Genomic DNA, 26,700 nt, shown 5'->3' on the forward strand with positions numbered 1-26,700 from the left:
TATATTTATTCTTTATTCTTCCGTTTATAAAAAGATGTAGTCCACCCATCTGAACTGGACTAAATAAATTTGGGCCAGTTTATTGTGATTCAGGTGTTTATATGGAGGATTTTTATCCAGTTTTGGCTTTTAAAACAGCAATAATTAGTATTATTATTGCAATGCTAAGATTTATGTAAATGTAGCCATTGTTTTCGGCTTGATTTACTTGATGACCTTCCTTATAGAGAGTCTCTGCAACCAGGCTAATCCCACTTCCTCTAGCTCCTTTAACTCATTGCAATGCAAGTCCAGCAAAATAATCAGAATTAACTCTAAGCTGGAAGAAGTATTCATAAAAACTGTTTTTTGATCCCAAAATATTTCTGTTAGATCAGAATGTGGGAGAGGATGTGCGTTTGTACTCAAACGTATTATTTTACTTACGCAACTAGCTTAGCTTCAGTCGTAAACATGTAAGAAAATCTGCATGAAGCAATGTTAGGATCAGCACTGCTGCTGTAAAGAAGATTAACATCAACCAATGATGCAGACTTTCAGCTGATAGCGTGTAAAATGGAAATACTTTGCTTCAATAATCTGCAGCTTCACAGCACACAAAGGCCTTTTTATAACCTCGACTGTCCCGTCAGGCATCGCCATAGCACTGTAGAAAATATTTTAGCACTTTCAGCCAAGCTGTGATACTTCCTGTGTGACTCAGAAATAGAGAGCCCACTTCACGCTGAGACACATTTTGGCTGAAATAACCAATAGTAAAGCTCTCTTTTTGTGGAGTTTGCTCCTTGCAGAGATGGGAAATCATCATAAATGACTGTACAGTGTCAGTGCCAAGGGAAAGGAAGAAAAGACCAAACATGACACGGTGGCTTGACAGGGCTTCAGTGCGTCTGAGTGACAGGACATGCAATCTCCCCGTGGATTTCCCTTTTGTGTCTACTGAATGGGAACGCAGCTGGTTCTACTTCCTTATTTGGCACCAACGCTGATAAAATCCTGATTGGAATATTTGAACCCTGTCATTTGATTTAGTTTTGTATGAATTTCTTTTTAGGGTTTATTAGGAGTCAGCGAGCTGCTCGTTTCACTGCTGCTGAGTACAGCCAAAAATGAATATTCAAAAGAGTTTTTATGTAGCAGTTAGACAAGTAGTTTCAGATTTTGGCAGCTATTTAACTGAGAAACAAAGATCTGCTACTGCATATCAGAAAAAAAAAAAAACCCTCAGAAAGACAAGAGGGGTCTGGTGCGCACAGAGAGCAGCAGCATTGTCTTGAGGCAACATGTAAAAAGCTCAGTAAACACACTCTTCCCTCTGGAGTGCTCTGCCTTGCAGCTATGAACACTATACTGAATGTATGCTGGTACAAATAGACAACAAATGGTCAGGCATGGATGCAGGTGCAGAAACCTGCACAAATGTGCAACATGCTCACACACACACAAACACACACCAAACTAAGAAGCCTCTGGATGTCTCTTTCACATTGAGCCCGAAGGGGCTCGTCCACATTTCAAATACACAGACAATCATCGAGGGAGGCAATTTTCACTACAACACCTGCTTCAGTATCGACCTGACCTTTTAGAGGGTGTATGTAGTCAAAGAGTGGAAGCTTGCACAGTTATCTCTAGTTCCATGAAATCCTTAAATATTCTGTAGGTTGCAAACATTTTTTTTAAGTTTACTAGTGTTGTTAAAACAAAAACCCACACTAATCCTGGAAGAACAGACTTTTTAAATGTAAGTATCTTTCCTGCTAGAGTCAACTTAAATGGGCCATAGTCTTTCTGCTTTCAGTTACTAATTAATTTAACAGGTTTTCATTTTGCATATCAACTGCTTTCTTCTTCTTCTTCTTCTTCTCCTTCTTCTTCTTCTTCTTCTTCTTTTTTTTTTTTTTTTTACAGCTGATCCATGATCTTTGTCCAACAGTTTCATTTTATCCATACTTATCTAACTCCCAGTAATCCATTCATGGCACTTTATAATATGTTTTTTACAGGAAATAAAAATAAATTATACTAAACTAAATTATACTATAAGTACATTAAGTACAGTGTAATTTAACAGTAACTTAGCAGAAAAACAAAGTATGTAAAAAAATTAAGACTAATTCACGCCATAATACAGCCCGCACCCCAAAAAGTACAGCTGTTTGTGATGTAAGGTGGGAAAATACTGTTTGTTTTTCTGCAAAGTTACCAGTTATATGCTGACATGGCATATTTAGAAAGTAAAACTGGTTTGTTGCAGCCATAAAAAACCAAACAAAACAATATTACATTCATTCACAAACAGGTTTTTGTAGTCAGATGTCCACTAACCATGTGACATTAACGTGTTGGCCATTTTGGACATGTGACACGGTAGGTTCAAGGAAATACGGCAGCAGTCACACAGGCCAAGATATTGGATTTGGGAAAAATAAGTATTCCCTGACTGGATGTTGATTGGCTGCCAGAAGCTGATGAGCAAGCACTTGGTGACAGTGGGAAGGAAAAACTCCCTTTTAACAGGAACGAACCTCCTGCACAAACAGACTCAGGGAGGGCGGCGATCTGCCGTGACAGAAAAAAGGCATGCAGTGGAAGAGAGCTAGAGCTGAAATATCTAGATAAGCTGGATGTAACTGTAGCTTGAACAACTGTTTAATTGAGGTGTCGTCTAAATTTCTTGTCTGTGAATATTTCAAGTTTTAGGCAAAATTCCTGATTGAATTTTACTGTTTCTGTTAGCTACAAAGTTCACAGTTGGGAGAGACAAGATTAAAAAGAAAAAGATGTAAGGGCTGAAAAACTGAAGCGTTGCTGGGAATCAGCCAGAAAGGCCTTGTGATTCCAAACAAGCAGTGGGTGGGAAAGGAAAGAGGATGAATGGGTACTTCTCTAATGCTGCTAGCCTGCCTGAGCTGGAGTTTCAACTGTAGTGGACACAGAAAGAGATGCAGAGGGCTGACTGAGTGGCAGGATGGAAGAGAAGGGTAAGAGGAAGAGGGGGGGTGCTGGCCCTGCAGCTATCAGTGCTAGTAGGAGGAGAAGAGGGTGGGAAGAGTGAATTTTAAAGGGGAGGGCTGAGAAAAACATGAGAGAAGGAGGTAGAGTAGACACAGGCCGCCAGCTTACATTCGAAAGGGAAGGAAGGAAGAGAGAAGGTCCTGCGGCTTGTGTGGATAGGAGGGTGGATGTTTGCAATCTCAGAAAGCAGCAGGAACACTGTGACTGGAGTGTCACTATAAGGACACTTGTAAGGTAAGGCGACATTTTCAGGTGTGGAATTAAAATATGTGATGTTCATGAAATATGAAAGTGGTGAAAGTGAAGTTTATATGATTCAAACTTGGCACAAAAACCTTCATGTTGTGAAAATATGCAAATCTGCAAGTCTGCAAAGTCCTGAAGGCCTCACAGTGCGTAGCGCGAGAAGAACTCATGCTCACAACCCACAAGTCTTGTGATATGATGGATACTAAATCATTTCTTGACTTGCTGTCTTTCTGTGTATGTGCATGCTCTGCTCATGCTCTGCGTGTGAGCTGGTGTGCCGCAAACCCTCGTGAGATAAGAAAGACACAAACACGCTCAGACAGACATCCTCTCTGTGCCATACGCCGGGGACCGATGAATGAGCATCCTTGTAAAGAGAGCTCAAAGCGGACGACTCTCCTCTAACTGTCCCTTAGGCCAGTTTCTGCTGCTCTTCTGTTCCACATTAACTCTTTAACAAGCAGCTACTATTAAGCTTACACAGACCTAATATTGTCAGATCTTTACTTAACAATGCAAAGTTCTTGGCGACAACTGCTTTTTTGAGCTGGAATTAAAGGGATTTGAATGTTCATGTGCAACATATACAAGTCTTCAAAATGTTAAATAAAGAATAAATGTTTTACTTTTCGTGCTACTGAATATGATAGGAGCAAAATTCATACCAGCACTTTAGAGTTTTCTTTATATTCGGTTTCTTTAGACAGTACATGTGGTTCAAGTGGTAGAGCAGTTTGTTCAGCTTGCTCTGTGATAAAGGTGTTTGTACTGTGGCTCGTTCCCCACGCCAGCCACAGTCCTGGCACAAGACACCGTACCTGCCTGGGCTGCCAATGACAAGCCAGCACTTTGCATGGCAGCACAGCCTCCACTCGTGTGTGAGTGTGAGAATGAAGAGTGAGAAACATTTCACCTGCTTTACATTTACCATTACCATTTGGGTTTTTAGGTCTGTTTGTATTGCGCGCCTACATATTCACATAGCTAATATAGCACCAATAAACGACGGTTTATGGTTTTATAGAAGATGAAGCATTTTTCCTTTGCTCTGTGTTTACCTGCCTGGGACAGATAAACCACAGTAACCCACAGAAAAACTAGTAATATAAAATAAACGTCTTTTTCCTGCATGTTTGATTTATACGGGGTATAATTCATGCACTATCTTGAGTGTTGAAGTGAGGAGATGGGGGTCAGCCACCCTATAGCCTCTTGGATGCTACTTCTGCTGTCCAGTGAGAAACAGGAAAAGACAATGGTAGCAGCATGGTCAGGGCATGTTTCTATTTGCATGCATACACCCCTCCCACCAGTTCCCCTCCTTATCCGCAGAACAATGCTGAATAGAGGATTGCCTGATGTCATCCAGAATTGCAGCCACTGATCTGACACCGGTCATAAATTCTCTTCCTCCAGTCCCCGTCACAAACTGATATAGTCTCAATTAAGTGTCACTAAAAATACGTCTTTGAACAGATCTCCCTTCAGAGAATTTTTAAAAAGAAATTCTATAGCCACATTCATTCCCCACAACTTCTGTCCTGTTGGGTCAAAGGTCATTTAACATCCTTGTCCTGTGGCTGAGTCAACTTTTAAATCCCTATGCAGAGCCAGACCATACCAAAAATCAAGCACTCCACCAGTGCATTCTTGTGGTGAAGAGGCAAACAAAAGAAGCATCTTGAGTCAAGCCCAACATCTTCTCTTTTGTTGTGAGCAGCAGCTGCAAACAATGGTTGCTATTCTGTTGTACAAGATCCATCTGAACCAAAAATAGAGTAACAAACAATAGAATATGGTGTGTTTGTCAGAAATGAATGATTTTTGTTCTTGATTGAGATTCAGTTTGGTTTTGTTTTGTTGCACACGTTAATCACTGACTCTGTGGCAGCGTGGAGTAGCATGAAAACATTTTCACCCAGTTTTCACCCTTCAAAAGTCTCACACCCATGACCAGTTTGGATGATTTCCCACAACTGTATGTGTGACTCTTATCATGTGTGCACAGATGGGACAGCCCACCCTGCAACTGTGCTTGGAAGATGGGAATTTTGACACAATCACAATCATAATTATGTGTGCATGTTTTCTAGCTTCTAATCACCAAAATAAGACATTTTTTCCATTTTTTATTTACATTTGTCTTCTTCTTTTTTTTTTTTTATATATAGACTGTATATAAACAATGTCATCATCCTGATTAACTAGCTTTTAAGCTGCCCTTTTTGAAGCCTCTCCATCTATCATTATGGTCAATGCCATCTTTTTTTTTTTAGCTAGAAGTGATCATATTCTACAACAAGGGTAAATGCTAGGTTTTCAGCTAATGCTAGCCAGCTTCGTCAGAGAACTGCATCCATAAACAAACACAGATATTTTACGCAACAAAACTCCAGTGTAGACATCAGACAATCGTTCAGTATAAAACAGATCATGTTATTTATCAGAGTATTGCCTTCACTGGAACTAGTTTCCTGAAATGTGAGGCTTCTTTTTCCTGTTTTATATCATTGTGTTTTATAACATCTTTGATTTTTCAGACTGTTTATCAGTGACACATCTCTCTTTTTCAGATGTCATGGCGTCCGACGTACCGAAGCTCCAAGTTTCGAAATGTCTATGGAAAAGTAGCCAACCGGGAGCACTGCTTCGATGGTATCCCCATCACCAAGAACGTCCATGACAACCACTTCTGTGCCGTCAACTCCAAGTTCCTGGCAGTCGTCACAGAGAGTGCCGGTGGAGGCTCTTTCATTGTTATACCTGTATCCCAGGTAACACAGAATTAGCTCTTTGCTCCTATACCCTTCAAAATAAGAAAAATGAGTAAAGATTACAAAATAAAACACAAATAATGGAGTGAGTAGCTCAAAATTAAAGAAAATTTCTTGTAGGATTTCTCTGGATAAATCTGCATTCATATGCATTTTTCCTGTTGCTCTATAAAATTTCTGTTACTTTAATCTACTTGACTGCACAGTGAAATCAGCAAGTTGCAGAGCTCCTTCCACACAAATGAAGAAGTTTAACAGCCACTGCAAAGCACGCCGGCCTTAAATATTCAAGCCAGAATCTAAGGCCAGCATTGTAACTGGGTTGTGCTGCCAGTAGCACAATATAAAGGCATAGTGATATTGCCTATAAACAGTACAAAAGGTTTCTGTTTTGCTGGAAAGTACAGAATTCTTTTTCTTATTATGGGAAAGGGGATTGTGCCTGTTCTCAATGATATTTCATTTCACACTTAGCAAACAGACTGTGCTTCACTGCTTTTTGTAGGATATACAGGATACAAAACTAGTCCTGATTTGAGTAGCAACGGTAAATAGCAGCAGTAAGAAGGTGAAAAAGTTAGTTAAGACATGTTTTTATGTAAATCTGACTGAAAGTTGTTCCCACATAGTTGTGTTGGTTATTTGGGGTTTGATAAAAAGTTTCTGATGATCATTTTGGGGTCTTCAGTCGCATCCCAATTGTCTCCAGCTTTTTATCAATTGGTGCTGATCCTGTGTGTTTGTGTGAGTTCAGTGTAAGCTTTCAATAAGGAGATGTTTTAGTTTGAATGTCATTCACATTTTTAGATGGCTTTGTGGGCCTTAAAGAGTGCTTTGCCTCTTTAAGAGAGACCATGCCAAAGTGCTTGCAAAGCTCTTGGCTGCCAAGCAGGGTCAAGTCTGGTTGTTATCAGGCAGTAGAAGCATTCAGTAAGCTGAACAGTTTTGCTGTCCGAAGCAGAGAGACTTCAGCTAGATTTTACGTCACATAATCATGAGCTAAGGTGTTCAGTCATGGAAAAAGACTGTCTGTGTGTGCATGTGGGCGTTTGCTGTTTAGCTTATTAGATACTTGGTGTGAATCTCTCTGATGATGTCATGCTTTTTATGCATACTCACCCGTCACAGCACTGGCCAGAGGTAATTATGCTTTCTGAGCTGTCAGCGCCGGTTTTGTGAAGGTCACATCTCAGGGGCAACTCTGTTTAATAATGCACTGATAATGTTTTATACACAATAGGTCAAAGGTCAACCTTTCTGGTGATTATTTAGTGCTTTACCACAGGAAGAGAAGGGGAGATTGTGATCAAGTTTCGCACAAATCTTGGGTGTCCACCTTGAAAATGACAGAAGTCTGAAAACATTGTTTCCATGACTGTCAAGGCTCCAACTTTGTTTCCTATCAGAATCTTCTGTTGTGGTCATAAATAAAGCACAAATGCACGTAACACCTGTCATTAAATGCATTTAAGTAGATCTATTATATGAGCCTGGATATGTGTGAATGTAAAGTGCAGCTGAACTGGTAGACAGAGCCACAGAGTGGTATTTCTAAATAAATCAAGTCCATTGATCGTCAGGTTTGGAAAGTCCATAGCAGATGATAGTGTTATCACAGAAAACTGAGGCAAGCCACTGTTGCCAGGATGCATAACTTTATATACAGATGTATCGACTATGTAATGTGCACATACACTCAACAAGGCGTTTCATAACTCTTGTCCAGTGAAGTTCTGCAGATCTGCTGTTATATAAATAGATAAACTCAAAAATATTGGTTATATACACTTTTTGTTACATGGATACACTGTGAAATGTTACATTTAATGGAATCTTTGGTAATCAGTTTACACCAAGCACATTTTCCATAATATTTAATTATTAGAACAAATAAACCTTTGACTTTATATAATTCAGCTGCACTTTACTCCAAATAATTGCTTCATCTTTATGAGTGCACAGAATCATTTTTCAAGTGATTGGCTTTGTCTGTTAATAGAAGTATTTTATTTCCAATAAATTTAAGTAGTAAAAGATGTTATCATTTTGTTTATCCATGCTGCTTTAGGTAGATTCATTAGAGTCTTTAAAACTGGTGAAGCTGTAGTTAACAGTGCAGCACTGTTTATTTAGGCTTTTCAAGGAAGGAAAGTGATGCAGTGAAACAATAACACAAAAATAAAACACTTTTTTTAAAAAAAAAAAAAAAGAAAAAAGACAAAAAAGACAAAAGGTTGCTTCCACACATGGAAAGAGAAAGTCTGACAGATTTCAGTGACTAAAAGAAACAGCTGAATGTTTTTCAGTCCAGTCAGTCAGTCAGTCCAAGAGGAAGTCTCATGAGTCAGAAAATTCACACACAGTGAACATCAAAATGAGATGATTATGGGAGCAGTTTTATATAAACTGTATTTTGTGACAGGGAAGAAATGTTTTTAATTATTACCCTGTGGGAAAATTACAATAATCTAAATCTTTTGAATCTGAATCTCCAGTAACGACCCAAAACTTGTATTTCCCCACTGTACCTGTGCTGCTGTGTGTAAAAACCCAGCCAACGGCTAGAACTTAATAGATTTCTTCCTACAATGAAAGTACTGGACTTAAGCGTTTGCTCAGGTTTCCGCTGACTGGATAAATTCACAAGTGGCATTTATCATATTCAGCAACAGCACAGCTTCTGTGTGATGGAGGCTGCTGTTTAATGCTGTTTCTTCCAGTTAATACAGCAAGTCAGCAAACTGTGCGAACGCTTGTATAAGACAGGAAGACAGACACGAAGTTTGTGTTTTCAATCTTATTTTATAGGCTTCACCTAAAATGAGGCAGCATATATAAGATGGCACTTGCTGTTGTTTGTATGAAAGGAGCCATTACATGGTTACCACAGGAAAACCAAACTGCTGAGTTAAAATCAGGAGGTGTGGTATGCAGAGGTATGATGTCACCACGCTTGTCTTTTCCCCTGCTGAGTAAATGTCATTATCACAGGCTATTCATAATTGTGCCATGAAGGTGAAATCACTCAAATCAGATAAAATACAAACACACTAACCTCTTTTCAGACTTTGAAAACAAAGTAATTCTGATATGTTCTTGCATTTTTTATTTATTTATTTTTTTACTTCTTTACAAAAGGCACCCACGCTATTTCAAAATGAAGCTCTGGCTCCTCTGTTAGATAAACAGACCAATTTTTAGGGGTTTGGCTAATGGTGAGGTATGAGCATGGCTGACATATTATGATGACAGCTGGCGAGACAGCCATATGTTTGCCCCTCAGACAGAGTCGCTAGAAAGTGGACGGACTACTGCTGGCACCACCTGGCACACAGCCTGGCTCTGAAAATGACACACAAGGTCACAAACACCTCTTCATCACCTCAGACAAAGAGGAAATTGCAGTGGGTGTGGTGCGCTGTGAATCACCATACTATTATTCCTATTACTATTGCTTTACTGTGTATGATGCAGCGTGTGGAGGATTTTAATTGGTTGGAATTCATTTCTCTGATAAAGTCATTGAGCTAATATTTTACCCGCAGATATATGTTTAATAGTGATGCATTTATAGATAGATAGATAGATAGATAGATAGATAGATAGATAGATAGATAGATAGATAGATAGATAGATAGATATCTCTTCATATTCTAAAGTAATCTCATTTAACCAGCACTACAAAATAGACATTCCTAGCATGAATTCGTGAACCAGGATGCTATTTTGTCATGTGGCCATTAAGCTGAACCCTGAGGTGCCTATAAACAAGGTCCTACTGTACAGTAAAACATGTGGGACAGTGACTAAATCACATGACTGGCCAAACACTGCAGACACATATGAAAGAGCTTGTATTAAACCATTAACCTGAGCTAAACCACACCTAAGTTAAGCGTGACTCAGCGGGTTCACTTCAGCTGGCTGAGGTGTCGTAAAGCACATGGGGGATGTGCCACAGAGTATATATAACTCAGCTTGTATATAAGGACACCTCAGTGAGAGGAAAACTGACACAAAAATATCAGGTTTATAGAACAGTATCACCATGGCTGAGTTCGTCCTGTTCTGTTACTGAAACATAATTCCTCGTTCTAATCGGGGGAACCATATTACATTTTGAAAACATGACTCTGTTCGATGTCTGCTGTTAGTATTGCAGCAGTGACAGAGCAGCAGTGGCATTAGTAAAGATTTATTGGGAATAACAGTTCGATAAACGTCTGCAGCAATCGCAGCATGGTGCCGCTGGCGTATTGGAGATGCTGGTACCTGGCCAGCACATCTGCTCTTCTCAGAAAGTGCTCATATGTGCCACAGCCTCGGGAAATGACTAAAGACCATCAGGCCTAACGCAGGCCGAGCCGCTTTCCTGTCCGATAAAGTCTAGCGGGTGGTTTGCAGCTAACGAGGGCTATTTTATAATGTTATATTAAATTTCATGCGTGGTAGAAAGATAAAAACTGAGGGTGAAATCCAAGCTGTGAAAAGTCTGTTTTATTCATTTTATGTCCCATTATAAATGTAATTCCTTATAATACCTCTTAGAGCCTCTGAACCCTCTCGTTCCCAACAGACGTTATGTTCTGTGCAGGTAATTAGTTCCACCCAAATAAGGAGTCCCTCAGATCCTGTTTCATTAATGATGAAACTTCCCTAATAATAATGTGTCATCAGAACTTATATTGGCACAGCTTGTCATTGTTCTTTGGGGTTTTTTTCAAGGGGAGATTTTATTACCCCAGTGCTCTACATTAATTATAAACTCCTGATGTGCCTGAGTTAGCTGTGTTTATTAAATCGAGTTGCCTTGCTTCGTCATTTCTTCTCTCATGCTGACTGATTGGATGTTCAGCTTAACGGTGGCTGTGTTCTGCCGGAGACTGATTTCTATTGGTTTTGGCTCTTGTTCTTTGATTTGTTTGCAAAACCCTCACTGTATTGGCAATGTGTTACTATGAAACTTAGCTTTATTTCCCGGGTTGACTTCCTGCTTTGCTCTTTTTGAGCTTGATGACTACAGCTAACCAAATTTGGCATTCACATAGACATAAAGAATTCTTTAAATCTAAGCTTCACCGTGAATCTTAATTTTTTTTTCAATATTTTGTCTCCTGTTGTAACAAAATTACATTTATTGTTTTAGTTTTCTGGGGGAAAGGTCTGCAAGGAAATAGCTTGAAATTTCCATTTAATGCATTTTCAAAGATATTTATTATGAAAATTTTGCTAAAGCTTGGCAATGCCTCCAAAATAAGTCTTAAGGGTTCAGTAAGCATGCAGACACACATAGGATTTCACAGATGCATGACCCAGTGCTCTTAAGCAAATCTCTAAGGAAATCAAAAAAGAGGTCAGTGGATTGAAAGGACATCAAACATTCATGACATCATGACCGATATGAAGAGCTTCCTGTCATCTGCTGTTATGAGCCAGTGCCCCTCTGTGGACTCTGTAGGTTATTGCAGTAATAATAATAATGTGCCTCGGTTGTCCCTGTACAATAACCGGGTTTGCTTTGTTCAGGAGTGATAGAGACATCTCACTGATGTGAGTCTTTCACGTTCACATCAAAAGGAGCAAAGATGAGTTCTGCTCAGTAACGTTCTCTATAAATGAATGCTGTTCTTTAATATTGTCTTTAAAATGTCTTCTGTTTCGACTAAAGTTTTGTGCAATTTGTGATGATTTTGATTCTGATCCTTTCCACTAATATTACTTTATAGTGATGTCATAGCAAACAATACCTCTTCATTTATGCAGTGACATACTGTATGCATTTCATCTGCATGTTGTACGTGCTTTCAGTCTGGCCGCCTGGACTCTCATCACCCGAAAGTGTGCGGCCACAATGGCAACGTGCTGGATATCAAGTGGAACCCTTTCTGTGAAAACATCATAGCGTCCTGCTCCGAGGATACTTCAGTAAGTGATCCACTTTATTCTTTTTAACTCCCATTTTTATGAGTTGATGACTTTTAAGATTCTAAAAAATGTCTTGTATGTGCTTAAATGCTGAGGTTGACAGCCACTAGTCCAGAAGGTGAACGGGTCATCAGTTTAATATGGTTACTGATTCATACGGTTTGTACTGGACACGAGCTTCTGATCCGATCCTTCGGTGTGTGCTGTTGTTGCTGCTGTGAGGCAGTGGTTTGAAAACGACAAATAAATAGGCAAACATCAGTTAGCTTTCCAGTAGCTTGCTATATTAATGACATTAGGCACAATATCAAATAGCAATCACTGTTACCCTACAGGCTGTTTTTTTGTGATACATGTACCTGTTACATTAGTCTAGTGAATGCTGCACATCATTGGTAGCACTGTGCTCTGTGTAGTACTTTCACATGTTCAAAGATAATCTCATCTGGTCTGACACAGAGCCTCTATCCACAGCAGTAATCCTGTCTAATCCTAATGCAATGGGCTACATTGATAGCTTGTGCTATTTCTGATCAGAAGATTTCTAGCTGTGTCCTCCTGATTGTGGTTTAGAGTTCATACTAATGTGTTGTGAAAGCATGCAGTAGTCCTGATAAATTGCTAACAAAAACAGAATAATAAAAATATCCCTTGTTATCATGTTTTTTAAGAATGACTAAACTTGTAGGTATATTTGTGTATCCAATAACAGCCTCGGTGTGCGTTGGTAAATGTTGCAGGTGCGAGTATGGGAGATCCCAGAGGGCGGCCTGAGGCGCAACATGATGGAAGCAGTGCTGGAGCTGTACGGTCACAGCAGACGGGTGGGTCTGATCGAGTGGCACCCCACCAGCAGCGGCATCCTCTTCAGTGCAGGCTACGACTACAAGGTACAAAAACAACACAGCAACGCCACCAACAAACACAATTATATCTCTATTTATGATCACTTTAATTGAAGTACAGCAGCCCTCTAACAGCTCCACCAAAACAATTTTTCCCGACTGAGTTAGATCCTTATCTGGAACCTGGAGATAGGCGAGCCGGTGAAAATGATCGACTGCCACACTGACGTCATCCTCAGCATGTCTTTCAATACAGACGGCAGTCTGCTGGCCACCAGCTGCAAAGACAAGAAGCTGCGTGTCATTGAGCCACGCTCCGGGAGAGTCCTTCAGGTGAGGCGGACCTGGCTGGTTTTTATGCAACGATAAACCTACATGTTTTAGCGGTCTCTCCATTAATGTTCTGCTTTCTACTGTCACAAGAATATTCTGTTAACCTACTAGAATGTTAACTTCCTTGCAAGTGTATGTTCCCTCACTCTCTCTATGTGTGCTGCTCCATCAGCAAGCCAGCTGCAAGAACCACCGCGTAAACCGAGTTGTGTTCTTGGGCAATATGAAGCGGCTGCTAACCACAGGGGTTTCTCGCTGGAACACTCGGCAGATCGCTCTCTGGGATCAGGTCAGACAACACTTCCCCGTGAACCATGCATACAGTGCCACAGCAGGTAGATCAAGTGTGCGTGTGTGTTAAAAACAACGTTTGTATATGTTGTTATTCCTAGGAGGATTTGTCCATGCCGATAGTGGAGGAGGACATAGACGGGCTCTCAGGACTGTTGTTTCCCTTCTATGATGCTGACACACACATGTTGTATCTGGCAGGCAAGGTCAGCACCGCTGTCCCTACAGTTGTACAAAAGTAGTCTAAAAACTGTGTTTACTATTCATTTATTGCATATCTAATACATTTTGGATGACTGTGATTGGAATTGATTATTTATTTTTAAGGGTATTTTATATATATATGTATACATATATATATATATATAAATATTCAATTTAACCTGAGTAATAAAGGGAAGTAAAAGTCAGAGAAGCATTGCTTGTTCTGGGAATCAGAGCACAGCAGCAAAAAAGATGTAGCTTCAATTGCTCAGAGGTAATGACCATGTTCTGTTGCTCTGGCAGGGGGACGGCAACATCCGTTACTTTGAAATCACCACAGAGAAGCCGTACATCCAGTACCTAATGGAGTTCCGATCCCCTGCCCCACAGAAAGGACTAGGTAAGCCAGTTGCTGAACAGCAGTATCTGATCTGTCCTGCCAGAGGAGAAAGAGAAATGCTAACCCAGTCATTAACTGTCTTTAGAAACGGAGAGGTGGAATGAATCACTGTGAAAATGAGCTCAGCCCTCAACACTGCTCTAAAAACGGTGTTGCGTAGCTGAAAGGATCGTATTTACTGAAGAAAATAAAAATGAGGTGTCCGAATTGGAAATTGGCTCAATAAAGCTTAAAGAGCTTCACTAACTTATCCATCAATGTCATGCTGCAGCAGGTTGTTTTGGTATCTTGTTGATGAGACAAACCATGAATTCTAGGAAAGGGATGTTGGCAAAACAACCGTCACCACATGCCTCTTTTCCTGTCTGCAGGTGTGATGCCAAAGCACGGGCTGGATGTGGCAGCCTGCGAGGTGTACCGCTTCTACAAACTGGTCACCCTCAAGGGTTTGATTGAGCCCATTTCCATGATTGTGCCAAGAAGGGTGAGTGGGAATGAAATTAGACTCCATTCTCTTATTATCAGTTACATCTTCAGCAGATGATAACCAGCATTTAACAAGTCAAAAAAGCTGTTAGATTTTAGCCAACACCTCTTGGGAACACTGGACTTACAATACCTTGGTTTGTGATGAATACAAATACAAAATCAGAGCAAGAAGAAACAAGAACGGGAATAATTAATCTAATGCCATTTATTTGACTTAAGACGTGTGTTTAAAAGCAGACTGGTGAATGAGCAACTCAAAGTCAAAAGCTGGAAAACCTTATGTGATTTTTTGAGATAAAAACTCTTTACCAAAGACATCCAAACGTTGAGATAATCAGCAGTGCTGAGCAAATGGATGCTGAGACATCTGAAAATGTTTGTTTACAGTCAGACACGTACCAGGAGGACATCTACCCCATGACGGCAGGAACAGAACCGGCCCTGTCGGCCAGCGAGTGGCTGAGCGGAATTGATAGAGGTAAGCATCCCGTCACAGACGCACTTGTCTGGCTTGTTAAGCAGCATTTTAATAGGGGAGCGGCATCTTATTCATTTGCTGCAACTGATTTCCATGATGACTTGCATGCAAGGTTGCCTCTAACAAGTAAACAAAGCTAATGTAGATTAATTTACAGCAAACCTCAGTCACTGAGTGTTTTTGTTTTGCTGAATCATGCAGACAACATGTAGCTTGTGTTATGACCAGCATGGTAAAAAAAAAAAAAATCCCCACAGTTGATTTATTTTAATTAATGCAATCCGGTCCAGTTCATTAACATCAACTGTACTATATTGCCAGCACTAGTTCACAGCAATAGTCATCTCAAGCTTCTACGGTAAGAGTATTAGAGAGAAAATCCTCAATAATCCTCTAACTGACAACAGCAGGGAGGTAGAACTCCATTTTAGCAGGAAGAAACTTTAGCTGGTCTCAGCTATCAGCTGGAGTGGGGGAAATGAGAAGAGAGAAATGTGGAAAGATGGTAAACAAACACAAGATAAAGCACAAACTACAGGACAGAGATGACAAAGTAAATGTCGTGCTTAATGGTGGCATAAAAATGCATGGGGAGTAAGAGACAAGGGAGTGATGGAGAAGTGATCAGTGCTTCATGGGCAGTCCCCAAAGAACCCGGGCCTATAGCAGCATGGCTAATGGACTGGGTCACCTGATCTGATAACAGTAAAGAGAGTGTCTGCCCTGAACCCAAGCTGGCTCGACAGGAGAGTAGTCAGATAGATGAAGATGCTACCCCCCATTTTAACTGTAGACACCAGCTGTTATACAACATCTAAGCTCTTCATGTTCATGTTTCATGGAGCTTTAAAATGAGAACTCAAACCAAGTGAACATTAATGCAGTTCAGTTCAATTTCAGTTTTTTTCATATACTGCCAAATCACCTCAAGGTGCTTTATACTGTAAGGCAGCAATAACACACATGAGCAAGTGGGAAGGAAAAACTCCCTTTTAACAGAACCAGGCTCAGGGAGGGGCGGGGCCATCTGCCGCAACCGGTTAGAGGTGAGAGGAGGAATACAGGACAAAAGACAAAAGTGAAGGCTCTGCTTCTCATTCTACTTTTAAATATCATTGGAAGCACAAGTAAGCCGGCAGTCTGGGGGCAAAGTGCACTATTGGGGTGGTATGCTACTAAGAGGTATTAAAGATAAGATGCGGTCTGATTATTCAAGCGAAGAGAAATGAAATTCAGGATGTTAAAAGTATGTTTTGAAAGTCTCGTTCTTTCCTTCTCACATTGTGTTTGCTCTCAGTGGGCCTTGTTCGCTGTGCAGAAATATTCTTACCCTGCACAAAAAATATGTGCATTTGCAAAAATTACCATCCAATTCACAAAACCCACACACCTGCCAATTTTGTTCTTATCACCACGCGTACTCCACTGAATCCGAATCATTCTAAATCGACAGGGTTTTTTTTTTTCACGAGTGTGATTTTAATATGCTCGGCATTTAAAACTATAGTTTGGTCACTATTTTGTAACTTTCATGTCTGTTTAAAAAATAGGAAATTTTTTAAATAAGAGATGCTTTCCAGTCAGTATTTTGAATTATTTACATTTAGTTTTTTAGTTCTGTGAAGATTTTTTGGTTCATGGGCTTTTTGGAAGATTAAATAATGACCTACAGGAGGTTTTATTATAAGTAATATTGTTTAGTTTATATTATTTAAATTGTATTTGAAGAAAGTTGTGTCTTCATTATTTGTGTCTTCATTATTTGTGTGTAGACGTGGGCTGAGGTAGTACTATTTTTTTTCTTAGAGAACAAATGAACCCAATACTGACACTGAAATACTGATGAAGTCTGGATAACAAAAGCTTAGTAACTTTAGAAATTGCTTTAGGCACTGAATCCATATCCTAATCATGTTGTAGAATAACTAAAGACTTGAATATGTGGATGTCCTGAAGAGCTGAAGACGTGCATGGATAAATGGTAGATTCCCAGGTGTTGATCTGTGGACAGCCTAAGCCTCTTGCTGCTTTGTGTTGGTTTTCACAGGGAAAAGTTCATTTTCTCCCTGCTTTTCAAACAGACCCAGTTTTGATGTCCCTGAAGGATGGTTACCACCGGCCAAACCAGGTGGTGTTCAAGGTCCCGGTAAAGGAAAAGAAGAGTGTGGTAGTGAATGGGATCGACCTGCTGGAGAACGTACCACCCAGGACAGAGAACGAGGTGTGTGAAGGATGACAAGTATCTAATATAAACCAGTGTAAAAGATAATTGCAGCCTTTAATGGAGTCTAATAATGCTGTAACTGAACCGCAACTTGTTTTTGTTGTACAACTGATTCACTTAAAGGGAACCTCTATGCATTTCTTTCCTTTTCTTCTGTATAATACTAAGTTCAAAATCATCTTTATTACATTTTGGATGCATTAACCGAAACATGTGAAACGTGCTGTTTTAGCTCCCGCCCTTTGAGTCAGCCTTCTTCTGCTTGGCTGCCCTTTGTAAGACTTTGGTGACCATTTTTTGGATATCCACTGTCATACAGTTTGAAGAGTAAAAAAATCTAAAAAAAAAAAAATCAGAAACGAAGCTTTTAGAGCAGTCTGACCTTTTGGCTCATGGGGTCCATGTAGTAGCTGTTCCACAGCTTTCAATCATAAGAGTAGAGCATAATGTACTGGTGCAATTGATTTTAGAAAAAATCTGCGCTCATGTTCTTCCACGTGTCTCCCACCTTTTCCACACAGCTCCTGCGGATGTTCTTCCGGCAGCAGGATGAGCTGCGGCGGCTGAAGGAGGAACTGACCACCAAGGACGTCCGAATACGCCAGCTGGAACTCGAGCTCAACAACCTGAAGAACGTTAGCCCCAACAACGCCTGACCTCTTAGACTCCTGGACTGGCAAAGCCTCGCTTCCTTTGCCCCCCAGTTCTGACCTCCAACAACCTTCTGAGCCCTTCGCCCTGCTTTTTTGATATATTTCATTATATCATAACTTCATTCTTCCTGCTGTTCCGCGTAGTGCACACAATAACATGGTAACCATTGGATAATGTTAACTGATCCAAATACAAGTAATGAAGGCATGACAGATCAGGGATTGCCACTTAAGCATTAAATCGCTGATATAGAATGCAGAGAATTTTGGTATTTTCTGTTTTTATAAATGGAAATGATTGATCTAGCAAACTGTTAAGTGTTATTCCACGCCGCCTAGGTATTCGTCTCATTTTGCCTACCCTCTTGTCCATGTGGCAATGCCTTGATCACCGTGCAACAAAAAAAAAAAAAAAAAAAAAAAGTCCTGTACTGACCAAACCACCTCTGAATTGTAATTTTTATGTTGAGGTTAAAACTGGAGAAGACTATTATTGCTCCTATTTTTCTTCCCCAAGGCCTTAGACCCTGCTGCGGACCCAATTTGCAGCGAGCTGCAACATTATCTCAAAATGGCGGACGAGGAGAGCTTTGCAGACATGGACCATGTTTTTCCCACCGGGCTGCTTATCCCATTACCTACAAACAGTGGCTAGAGATTTACTTTGTCACACCGACACTTAGCTACTCCAGACAGTCTTTTCCCAAGGACAGCACATAGTTCACTTTGTTCAGGTATCTCTTTATTTAAACAATGGGGACGCAGCGGAGGAGACATGGAACCGAGGGAAGCTTTGCTGGCTGTTACTGGTTTTTAGGGCTAATTTTGATGATGGGGGTAATGTATATTTGCTTTTATTTATTATTTGTCACCGCTTACCTTTTTAGCTAATAACATGTATATTTCTTAATCCCTTTGTTTTTGTATGACACTCTGCGCAAGTAATGATTGTGATGCTTGATAGATTTTGCTGAATGTTTCTGGTGGAAATGGTGCAAGACTTGTGTGAAACGGCACCTTAAAAAGGTATCATTTCTTCTTAGCTCTTTGTCTCCAACAACTTAACTTCAGATACGTTATGAAGCTATATAATTTCCTACTTTTAAAAGTGCAAACTGTAATAATAACCAACCATTTGACATTTAAACCAAGTATATTACTATTACTGAGAAATGTTTGTCTGTAGCCGTGTAATTTTGCTTTCAAGACTTCAGGTGACGTGCCTCTCCTCCACCCCTACCGACAACACATACAGGAGAAATTTGCGCTGCCTCGGTTTTACCCTCAGACCTTGTTTTCGTTCAGCTTTACATTTGAGAGTATTCGAATTTAATTGGCACTATTTTAAGAGCCGAGCTCGAGAAATTCCACTGCATGCGTGACAAGGATGGAAATAGTACGTTAACAGCGAGTTACGGACTGAAGGTCACAAGTCTTTCCTCATAACATCATCGCAGGCACATAAAGGGCCAAAGCTTCATAGCTTTAGCTAGAGAAAAGAAAAGATGAGCCCTTACAATGAAGACTTGAACAATGGTAAATATCTGTGTTAAATAAAAGGCTACAGTGAAAGTAGACAGGTCGATGAGCTGCAGTGACAGACAGGAGACAGGTCAAGTAACTGTTTGGTCAAGACATTTTTCACCCAACAGTTACTGCTGCAGACTCTCAAAGTAAACCCCAACTTAGATTTGCTTAGTATGGTAGCAATGTACTGTAGGCGTATACATACTACGAGTTCAGTATTGTGAAGAAAAAAAAAAAAGAAAAAAAAAGGCATTCTGTAGATTTTTTTTTCTTGATTTTCCATGTCGACGATCAAAAATGACAACTGTCATCACTCCCTGGAATTCTGTATACATGTTTTTTTTTTTTTTTAAACTGTGTTGTACAAGGACCACAAACTTCAAACACATATATAAAAGGGATTTATTGAAGTGAATGGGAGGGGAAAAGAAAGAAATCAGCTGATGACAGTGGATTTAACATGTAGTGAAAAATCACTGAGGTAGGCCAATTTGACCATTGCGTATACTGGAGGAAAACAAAGTCCAAACAGCTGACTGTTTTCCAGAGTTTACATTTTGCAACAATAAATTTTCGATGCACATACGTTGTGGCTGTAACCTCCATTTATAATCAAGCACTTCTCTACACCACCAGCACAAAATTCAAACATTGCCATCTGTGTGTGTCACAGAAAATAACATGGGGGGGCAAAGAAAGCAATAATGAGCTCTGATGTTTTGTCCTTATGGAAAGATGATGCATACAAAGTTATGTTCAAATTCAAGAAATTTCACACTGCGTATTCTTAGATAAAGCAGCATACATATTTAATATCTTATTACAATTCATAGTTTCACCTCAGTTGTCTGTTCAATGTCTGCCGTCATCAAAGAGAATACAAAAAAATAGATTTGGTCATTATTTACAAGAACACGTAATTTCCGAACTATCAAAGCTGAGGGTTTAAGAGGAGGAGGAGCAGCTTTGACAAGGGCAGACATTTTTTTGCTAGGATTTAAAAATATGTCCCGTGAGGGTCACACTGTGCATGTTCAGACAGAAGTTTCACACCAGGACAGCAGAGAGTATTGGCATACTGGTGACACTACAAACACATAACTTACATTAAAAAGAAAAAAAAAGAAGAAAAGAAATACAATTAAAAAATAATAACAATAAGTTTAAGACGAGGAGAGGACAGCCATACATGAATCCAGTAGTTGACTTTAAAATGTATTAGACATGCACTCTTTTTTTTTTTTCTTGTTGTTTTGTTTGATTTTATCTTTTTTTTTTCTTCTTTTTGGGGCGGTCTTAAAATACATCAGAAATTGGTCTTACACAAACAGTGAGGAAACAAAAACATCTCTCAAAAAGGTTTATATTTGCTATTATTTGATATTACAAAACTGGTGTCCACGAAGCAGTTAAAAGTGGACAGTAAAGACTGGAACACGGGGGCGTCAAAGGTACACAAATGTAACCTTTTCTTTCCCTTCAGGAAAACCCGTCTACCTGACTGGCCAATAACAAAAAACCCCACTCCTACTGCAATATGAAACTGAGGGGAAAAAAATACATGGGGGCTGTTGGGAAGTGACTGGGAGATACAAGTTAAAAACAGTTCACAACTTAGCTTAAAGAAGACTCTCAATCGTCATCATCTTCCTCCCCTTCTTCATCCAGGTCCCTTTTTCTCTTCTGACCTCGCTCTTCTTCTGAGAAAAAAATAAATAAATAAGAAATAAAAGTCACATTTATAAGACAAATACAGCATTGCAGATGAAAAAAGCTCCACATGACCAAAACATATTATCCTTGTCCTCATTTCACACTTGTCTCCCTGTTTTGTTTGTATCACGCACACATAAGCTCCCTCTGAGGCTCAATATGAAGCCAACACACAGGGGTGAAAACTGCAAATCATTGAATGGCCACTAGAGGCTAACTCCCAAAGGATTCAGTCCCTATATTTATTTTATTTAACCTTCATTTCTACATTTGCAAGAGAGACACGTTTCCGACAGTATAATGAAATTACAATTAAAGAAAGGAATAATAAAATAGCTGGTACATTACTTTCCATTAACTATAAAATACCTGTGTTTGTGCACAGATACCAATACACTCTGTAATGCACTTTGCTAACAAAGTGTGCTAGCCATAGTGGCTAAGTTTAGCATTTTTAGCATTAACTTAGCATTCTACAGTCCCAAACACAGTCATTTCCTGCTCTCCAAAAACAAGCTTGCAAAAACCACAATGCTAAAAAGATCAAGGCTTCAAAACATGAACCTACAAGGTGCTGTCACTGTGCCTGCTCCGATCCTTTATATACAGTCTATGGTTTATACATGGTGTATATATAGTGGACACAGAAACTGTAGCATCTCTCCATGTTAAAAAACAAAAGAAATATCCAAAGGGCATATTTAAATTTGCAGTGCACCATAAAGAATAGCATCAAGCGTGTGCACTTAATATGTATTTGGAGAAGTTGCTCACCTTCATCATCTTCATCGTCAACCTCTCTGTCATTCAAATCATCCTCCTCTTCCTCCTTTGTTAAAAGACAAGGCAAAGTTAGTGAGATGATTTAGTTTCTTCTTAACTGCTTAGCCACTTCCGGGTCTCGTGGAGTTGGAGCCAGGGGACAAGAGGCGGGATTCACCATGGCAACCAGTCTACGGTGTACTAACAACAGCATTTCTATATAACTATTAGAAAAAGCATATCTCATTTATTCTCATCTCACCTCTCCACTGAGGTCTTCCTCTTCTTCTTCTTCATTCTCCTCTTCCTCGTCCTCTCCTTCCTCCTCCTCCTCATCTCCCGGTGCTGCATCTTCATCATACTCCTCATCATCTACATCTGGGTGAAAGTGGTCAGTTAATATAAATGCCAGCATTAGCGGCCCAAAGAGATACATGAGACCCGACGCAGACTTGGACGTACCATCTTCATCTTCCTCATCATCGTCCAAGCCCTCTGCATAGACCTCAGCATCAGAATCGGGTGCCTCTTTGTCATCTTTGTCGTACCCATCCAGGTACGTGAGCTGGGGTAATAGCTTGAACACGTTGTCTCTGTATTCGTTCAGGTTTGTCACTTCACAGTTAAACAGATCTAGGCTTTTCAGGGTCCCCAGTTCTTTCTATCAGAACAAAAACAAAACAAACAAACAAACAAAAACAATCCAGTTTGATAAACAACAACTAGCTGTTTTGCATGTTGTGCTTTTTCCCCCCCTCAAATATTTCTGGGACTCACCAGTGGTTCTATTGTGCTGAGGTCTTTAATCTTGTTGCCACTGAGGTTTAGATGTGTGAGGTTGGGGCACTTCTCCGCCAGAACTTCCAACCCTCCTGAGATCCTGTTATCGCTGAGTTCAAGCTGTTGGTCAATTAAACAATCAAAACCTTGCAAAAACTTTACAGTCTGAAGCTACAGAGTTTTGTCATGTGATGAAAAGCACCCACCTTTTTGAGTTTATTTAGCTTCGGCAAGTGGGCAACTGTCGTCAGACCAACATTGATTGTGCTTAGAAACTCCAGCTCCTCAAACTCGTCTGTTAGACCCTCGATCTTGCCTTCATTTGAGCGACAGTTGTCTAGCACTAGTTCTTTGACCTGAAGCGTAATCAAAAAATTAAACTGGTTGGAATTTGTCAAACTGCAAACATCATATTCATTGATCCAATCAATGCATTACATTGTTGCTTTGTTACAGCAGTCAGCAATGACAGAAAAAAATGCTAACGAAAAGCAAGCACATACCAACAACAATCCATACATTTCTGTAAATTTAAGACACCTTTTATTTTCATTACTACATTCGTCTTTGACACTTTAGTTAAATTGTATCAACAATATTTGGAAGCAGGTCTTTATTGTAAAAATATATATATATATATATATATATATATATATATATATACATATAAACATTTAAATTGATTGCATTTTACCCTTTAAAATAAATAAATAAATAAATAAATCTGAAGAAAATAAACAAACGTTCTCCTACAGATAAACCAGCCCAACACTGGGTGGATGCCACACTTCAGTGTAGCAGCAGCAGCAGCGTTAATTTTGGCCCCGCGCACTGATATTTAAATAGTGTGATATGCGGTCACAGGTGGGCTGTTATCGGATATTTCACCTCGGCCTTGAACGTGACTCAGCCAATCAGCAGTGAGGACCGGAACTATAAAAAAAAAAAGAAAACACTGTCCATCAGCGGTCAGCGCGCATTGTACCGCTGTAAATATCGCGATGCGTTGACTCTTTCCATTACGTAAATATGACATTTATCTCGCTTTTTTTTGACACATTAGTAAGAAAGCGATAAAGTACGGTTGCCGTGTTTAAAGCGCAATAAGAGACGTGCGCGTGAGCTATGAGCGACGCAGATGCACATTAGTCAAAACAAGCCGGAGCCAAACAGACCTACGAGTCGTGCACAGGGTCATTTGTGAGTAGGAGGGGCCGCTAAAGCCGATTAGATAGCTGCCAGGCAAACGTTTTCATTGTTGCTCGCGCTAAACACTTGCCGATTGGACTGATGGTGTGTATAGACCTCTATTAACACGAAGGTATGATGACTGGTTCGTCGTTTGTGTCGAATGAACGGGATTTCGGTGTATTTCGAATAGCCTTTGTTTCTCGGTAAAATGGCGGCTTGTCCTAGTTCTGAAAAACTAGAGCAACAGCGCGGCTCGACGATTTCCCCCCCTGTTTTCACCGGGGGAGCTGGGACGCCTAAGCTTCGAGAAATCCCGATGAAAACGAGTGAATAGCCACACGACAGTTGATAATGAGTCGGGCGTAGCTCGTTTTTTGATCTCTGCGTGAGGTTTTTTCGCGCAGCTTGGTGGCCGCTAACGGTCCACAGTATCGGCGCTTTTATTTCGGCCATCTGTGCGCACAGTGACTCCGGATGGAGGTTTGCAGGCTCCCCCAGCGTAAAAAGCTGCTCCCTGCAGACATAAACGACTTGAACCGGACGGTTTGTGCAACTGTAGCAGCGGTCTGCAGTTGTAAGGCGATAATTCGAGGCTGTGATCTTTATGCATCACTGATAATGTTCACGACTTTGAGTGCTCGCATCCTCAACGCGCCAAGTGCAAGGCTTAAACTGTTTTTTTTAGGTGAACGTATTTCCCAGTCCAAGCATGCACACTGAGCCTCAGACAACGACTAAAAACAAGAATTCCGACAACGCGGGGTTCGTGGATCAAAAGTTACAAATATGGCTTCTCACACTGCTTGCCTTGTTTATACCGCTGGCATCAAAAAAGAAGCTGTGGTGCATTCTCAAACTGCACATTAAAACGTGAAGCTGGAGCCGCACTAAAAAGTTCAAGCAGCGGACCCGCGGAGCACCTGCCCGCTGTAAACACGACGGCAAAAGCAACAATGTGACCCGACGTCCCCCATCATCTTTTTAACTTGGAAGAAACTTTGTATCCCCACGCCAAGGCATCACGCGAAATATTCTCCATTAGCCGAGAGTGAAGCGTTATTACAGCGAGCCGCGAGGCCAACTTACGTCTGACGGAGTGCGGTTCCGCAACTCTAGGTGAATTCTTTTCTTCATGTCCATCCTCGAAAGGCTCACCCCGTGATACGATACACACTTTTAATAATTACTGCAAATGCAACTACCACCTCCAGAGCAGACTGCTGCTGTTCATTCAAACTTGATCCGCTCGGTGGGCGGGAGCACGTTTCAGGATTGTCGTCACCGCCGACCAATGGCGCGCGCCAAATAAAGAGGGAACGGATTTACAGACGCGCGGGCCAATGAAGGCGCCCTTATCAAACTGGGTGGGGTTTTGTTGTCTAAGTTTGGTTGTTTGTTAACTTAAGTTTACATGGAAATAGTAATACTGTAATGTTTTTCACCGAATACAGGCAGTCGATGCACAACCACCACCCTTAAACCGCCACCTACATCGAAGCCCAGTCTCATACGTTTTTTTTTAAGCTTAATTAATTTTACATTTAATTTGTTGTTAAATTTAACTAATATATTCATTGTACAGCTTTTTAATTTTTATCATTTAAAAATGCACACTGTACGATTCTGCCTCTACCCAAAACCAAAAATCTAAAATATTTTAAAAAGCATAGAATAATGACACACTAAAACATATTTTTTTCCTCCATAAAACGTCTAACAGCTATAAAACAGCAGCAGCTATTGCATGTAATGTTTGAAAATTTGCCAAAAAAGTTGACACTGTTATTGTATGCTATGCAAAAACAACTTTAATGACTCATAATATATAGAGAATAACATTTTGATATTAGAACTTACTATTTTTCAAATATTACTGATCCAGAGTCGGATCTCCACTTACACTACAAACTTTTACGAGTGGAGAAGCAAGAATAGATAACCTAATAGTAAAATAACACCAACCGGGTAGAAAGACCTGATTTTTCTTAGTCGCATGTGATAACTGGCATTACTTGTGTCTTTTAATAATGCTAAGAGCTCCTTGTGTGGCTTTGAGGTACAGTGGGTCATCCACTAATAATAGGTTGGCCAGCACGTAGACTGATACCATGAATGCTTTGGAATAAAGGGCTAGATTAATTTAACTATTCTTCTCCAGACAAATAAAATAGCACCGTGCTGAGTTATTTGGGCAGTCTGAGATCCACTGGGTGTCTTCTTCACAGTCTCACTCAAGTGCTAGCAGGTCATGAGTGCTCTGCGTGTTGCTGTGCACACCTTCTCCACAAGGGGGAAGCAAAACCTCAACCGTAGATCCAGTGACCACCAGGAGGGTGGTCACTGGATTTCAGTTAAACTGGATTTCAGTTAAACTCAATTCAAATTTTTTCTTTGTTTTTTTTTTTTTTAGCAGAAGTAAAGGGTGGAAAGGATCCTAGCACAATGTGATGAAAGTAATGGCTATTAATATACCACAAACTTCCTGTTAGTTAATTTAACCCTATTTTGAACAGAAAATGATGGAATATATCAGCACAAGGAATGCTTTGTTTCTGCCAAATAAATACATGTCACTGGTTATCAATAAGGAGTGTCCGTCTCTCTTTGCGCCGCTGTCTCACTCCATATCCATGAAACTTGTCTGTGATAAATAACCTGCATGGTCTTGATAAGGGCAAATGAGAGTAACCGCCACTAACGGAATTGCTGCCTTTTCATTGCCCACGGCACTCTCAGCAGCCCCTAACACCATCTTTCTCTTCTCTGTTTCACTCCATTAATGGTGAACAAGTTGCTGTCTAACAGGAATGCTCATACATCCTGGTTAACAGAGCTAATCTTAAC

The 26,700-nt window shown here is 40.2% G+C and overlaps 2 protein-coding genes across 4 annotated transcripts in view; one reads left to right on the forward strand and one right to left on the reverse strand.

Moving 5' to 3' along the window:
• The window catches only part of coro2ba (coronin, actin binding protein, 2Ba), a 44,578-nt gene extending 24,188 nt beyond the window's left edge, over positions 1-20,390 (forward strand). The window contains exons 1-12 of one of the 2 annotated variants that reach the window (XM_005455660.4): positions 2,745-3,252; positions 5,841-6,041; positions 11,850-11,966; positions 12,707-12,856; positions 12,980-13,144; positions 13,317-13,433; positions 13,537-13,641; positions 13,943-14,039; positions 14,411-14,523; positions 14,916-15,006; positions 17,088-17,227; positions 17,752-20,390. In XM_005455660.4, the coding sequence (XP_005455717.1) occupies positions 5,841-6,041; positions 11,850-11,966; positions 12,707-12,856; positions 12,980-13,144; positions 13,317-13,433; positions 13,537-13,641; positions 13,943-14,039; positions 14,411-14,523; positions 14,916-15,006; positions 17,088-17,227; positions 17,752-17,886 (1,431 nt within the window). In that variant the 5' untranslated portion in view covers positions 2,745-3,252 and the 3' untranslated portion in view covers positions 17,887-20,390. Of the gene's footprint in view, positions 1-2,744; positions 3,253-5,840; positions 6,042-11,849; positions 11,967-12,706; positions 12,857-12,979; positions 13,145-13,316; positions 13,434-13,536; positions 13,642-13,942; positions 14,040-14,410; positions 14,524-14,915; positions 15,007-17,087; positions 17,228-17,751 lie in introns of those variants that run through there. The other variant, XM_003450748.5, reaches the window with a different exon arrangement.
• Positions 20,391-20,492: 102 nt separating this feature from the next.
• On the reverse strand, positions 20,493-26,377 carry anp32a (acidic (leucine-rich) nuclear phosphoprotein 32 family, member A). Of its 2 annotated transcripts, none has more exons than XM_005455662.4 (7): positions 24,943-26,377; positions 22,872-23,021; positions 22,663-22,785; positions 22,348-22,546; positions 22,148-22,263; positions 21,898-21,952; positions 20,493-21,107 (listed from the first exon to the last, which is right to left on the reverse strand). In XM_005455662.4, the coding sequence occupies exons 1-7, from the start codon at positions 24,994-24,996 to the stop codon at positions 21,043-21,045; spliced, it is 762 nt and encodes a 253-aa protein (XP_005455719.1). In that variant the 5' UTR covers positions 24,997-26,377; the 3' UTR covers positions 20,493-21,042. The 2 variants fall into 2 exon arrangements, with proteins under 2 accessions (XP_005455719.1, XP_005455718.1); XM_005455661.4 differs by having other exon boundaries at positions 20,643-21,110.
• Between the last annotated feature and the right edge of the window lie 323 nt (positions 26,378-26,700).

This window comes from Oreochromis niloticus, linkage group LG1 (genome assembly GCF_001858045.2).
Source record: "Oreochromis niloticus isolate F11D_XX linkage group LG1, O_niloticus_UMD_NMBU, whole genome shotgun sequence".
NCBI classification, from domain to species: Eukaryota; Metazoa; Chordata; class Actinopteri; order Cichliformes; family Cichlidae; genus Oreochromis; species Oreochromis niloticus.